The sequence below is a fragment of the Nicotiana tabacum genome, chromosome 3 (assembly GCF_000715075.1).
Source record: "Nicotiana tabacum cultivar K326 chromosome 3, ASM71507v2, whole genome shotgun sequence".
Lineage (NCBI taxonomy): Eukaryota > Viridiplantae > Streptophyta > Magnoliopsida > Solanales > Solanaceae > Nicotiana > Nicotiana tabacum.
This window is the reverse complement of record NC_134082.1, coordinates 79,235,701-79,239,077: the sequence shown is the minus strand read 5'-3', so window position 1 is coordinate 79,239,077 and position 3,377 is coordinate 79,235,701. Positions and strand designations below refer to the sequence as shown.

The 3,377-nt window shown below is 34.3% G+C and overlaps 1 protein-coding gene across 1 annotated transcript; it reads right to left on the bottom strand.

The window, feature by feature from the left end:
- Nucleotides 1-263: 263 nt before the first annotated feature.
- On the bottom strand, nucleotides 264-3,109 carry LOC107788588 (patatin-like protein 2). The gene is made up of 6 exons (XM_016610268.2): nucleotides 2,870-3,109; nucleotides 2,572-2,753; nucleotides 1,902-2,085; nucleotides 1,643-1,804; nucleotides 831-1,133; nucleotides 264-703 (listed from the first exon to the last, which is right to left on the bottom strand). The coding sequence occupies exons 1-6, from the start codon at nucleotides 3,047-3,049 to the stop codon at nucleotides 461-463; spliced, it is 1,254 nt and encodes a 417-aa protein (XP_016465754.1). The 5' UTR covers nucleotides 3,050-3,109; the 3' UTR covers nucleotides 264-460.
- Between the last annotated feature and the right edge of the window lie 268 nt (nucleotides 3,110-3,377).

The window sequence follows — 3,377 nt, the reverse complement described above, 5'->3', positions numbered from 1 at the left end:
ATATAAAAAAATAACTTTTTCCACTTGAATATCAAACATATTTCACGCAACAAGATTTGAACTTATGATTTGTGCCTATAGTAATGCGTTCTTTATTAAACCAACAGCCAAGGGCGTTTGCCGTTAACGCGTTTCTCTTTTTCTCCTAATCTTGTGCGACTCGATTGGATTAAAGAAGGAACAATTTTAATTTGACCATGTGGTCAAAAATAAAAGAGAAGATTCTATTCAAAAGGTTCTAAAGTAGTTTATAAATCGCAAAGTATAGCGAGTCAAATTGAGCATACTTATGTCTATTGATTTACTCAGCTTCGATGGCATGCCTGATCCTTCCCCTCAATGGAAAGCTTATCTCTCGATTTTACATAAATCAACTTAAGGCACATAATTAAAAACTGGAGCTAAAAAAAAAAACAAGAAAAGCCCTTTATTCGAAGTTGATAAATTATTTCAGCATTTTTCAAGTCGAAGAACACTTGTCAGTTAGTTGTCGGAGCTTCCTTTCCTCTGAGAGCAACTTAACAAAACGGATAATAGCTTCTTCATTAGTCCCCTCCCCATGAACTGCTTCATATCGTCCTGTCTCCAAGTTGACCCTTGACACTGGCTTCTTCAATAGATCATTACCAATCTTCACAAGTGTCTCCATGTTTTCTTTGGTTGCCACATCCATATTTGCGGCGTCCCCTGTCAAATTATCATCCTATGCAAATATAAAAATAACATCAAGTGAGAAAATATGTCACGAGAGACGGCATTTAACTTATATATACTGATAACATATGTTACTGTATTTTAACCTTAATTATTAGAAGGTCTAAAACTGTTACCTGGATTCTGAGGTAATTCTTCTCACTGCCAAAGGACTTAAAAATGGTGGAAAGGTGTATGTCCACAATATCAACACTTGCATCACCATAAACATCAATCAATGGACTGGCACCATTGTTGTACATCCAACCAAGTAAGCCCCATTTTGAAGCTGAGGCTGCGTTATAATTCTCTTCATGCTTGCCTATACCCGTGCCCAGCGACAGAACCAACATTCTCTTGCAGTCCATGGTTTTTACACCCTCATATTGGAATTTCCCGTTCATCATTTCTTTTATAACGTGAGTCATTGCCATTAGAGTCTACAAATATAATTTGTAGAAAATTGTCATTCACATATTCGGAACAGCTGATTACCAATATTTCAGGTTAATTTCATCGTAGGTTCATTGAACTTATCCATTATAACAGTAAAGTTAACAAAATTATTTTTGGTCATAGTAAAGTAACTGAATGATGTTGATTTGCTCAAAAACTACAAATGAACAGAAGGTAAAAATTTCAGTGGAGAATAGTGTTTCTTCTTCTTTTTTGTTTAATTTAATAATTATAATTTTCTTTTATTTTATAAAAAACGGGTATTCAATTTTTTACAAAGTGATTTTTTTTTATTTTCTAAGCCAATTTTCGACCTTCCAGTCATTTATATCTTCTGGATATTTCAAAACATATATAGTTTAAATACTTAACAAAAGTTCTATGACTTTACTATTATAATAGGTAAAATTTGGCGATTATACGTGAAAATAACCTCAAAGTTTCACATGTAAGTTTTTTATTATATTCTTCTAATTTTCAATTGGCCACTCACTGGATTATTTGCAGCTACACCTCCATCAATAAGATCAAATGTATGCGTTTTCCCTTGAGCATCCTTGGTCTCAAAATAGTGTGCAGGGAAATAAGTGGGTGCTGCTGAGGTACCAAGACAGATGTCTGATAGTAGCGCATCCTTAGATACATTTGCTCTTGCCTGTAAGAGAGAAATTCAAATATAAAAATCATGAGCAGAAAATGGATTAGTAGTAAAGAGACATAACTAAATATTGTTTAGGTAAAAAGAACTGTACATCAAGGGTAGTGAAAATTATGGGTTGAAGGCGCTTGATATCAAAAGTTGGGATGACTATATCAGTCAATGTCTGCTTGGTAGTAAGATTGCCTAATGTTGACTTAACCAATGATCTCAGGTACTTGCCGTCATACTTTGGCCCCCCAAATATCCTTGAGAACTTCTCCACAAATCTGGTGCGGCTGCATTACAATGAAGATTTGACATTATCAATATTGGTGGCAAAATCAATTCAGCTTTTAATTAGTAACATGTGCTTAACTCGCCCAAATTTAAATGGTTTAGATTGACGCATCATTTGTTGTCTGAAATGATCCATCAGATTGTTGGGAAAAACAGGTCAAATAGTGTACTCAACACCAAAATACAAGACAAATATACAAAATCAAATTTGGAAATTGACGCTAATAACTTAAGAAAAAATACATTTTAACTTTTTGTTTCTGTAAGAAAGCAAAATTAAAAAGGAGGGAAGTTGGGTCATCATATTGGGTGGGGTTGGGATATACATTGACCCAATCCATTTTGACCTAAATACACTTTGTGCGAATTGAGTTAATCGTTTATTAATTTGACCCGTTCCAACCCATCCATTTGACACCTCTAATTAGCATTGTGTTCGCCCAAATATTTAAAAAAGCACTTGATTATCAACTGTTTTAGCTAACCTGCTCGTAGGAAAGATTTTAGGGCTGTGCTCCATGTAGAAGTTGGTAATATCTTTTGCTGCATATAAAGGGAGGTTATCTTTGTTTGGGGCTGTAAGCATAGTTGTTACCAATCCGCCTGTACTTGTTCCAGCAACCACATCAAAATAGTCTGCAATTCTTGCATTTGGTCCGTCAATTTCCTAAAATAACAAGATATGTTGAGGATCATTACAGCCTTAACTTTCAATCATAGAAGGAAATTAAAAAATAAACGTAGTATAGTTAAGCATTGTAGAAAAAAATGGTTGACAAGTACCTGAAGTTTGGATTCAAGGAAAGCAAGAAGGGTGCCAGGAATAATGCCTCTGATGCCACCTCCATCTATGCTCAAAACTGTTACCATCTTTCCTTTTGTAGCAGCAGAAACCATAAAAGGTTGTAGGACATGAAGGAACACTACTAACAGTGTTAGTGCTGCTAAGAAAATCCTCCCCATATATAATGTGTCAAGTGCAATAGATTAGCAAAAGTTTAGACTGATGATAGTTGGAAGGAAAGAGGATAGTGATGTCCCTATTTATACTCTCACCTTTTCTTTGTTTGCTGTAAATTTCCTAGTTACTTCATATTGGCTGTTAAATTATTGGAGTTTAACTTTTACATATTGACCTAAAATAATAGATCCTTTAGGTGTAGTTTAGTTATCATGTTTTTCTTTTACACGTTCTTTAAGAAATTACTCCTTCCGTCTCAAATTATATGTCGTGAATTTTAAAAAGGGTTGTCTCAAATTATTTGTCATTTTAGATGTTCAAGAGTAAAAT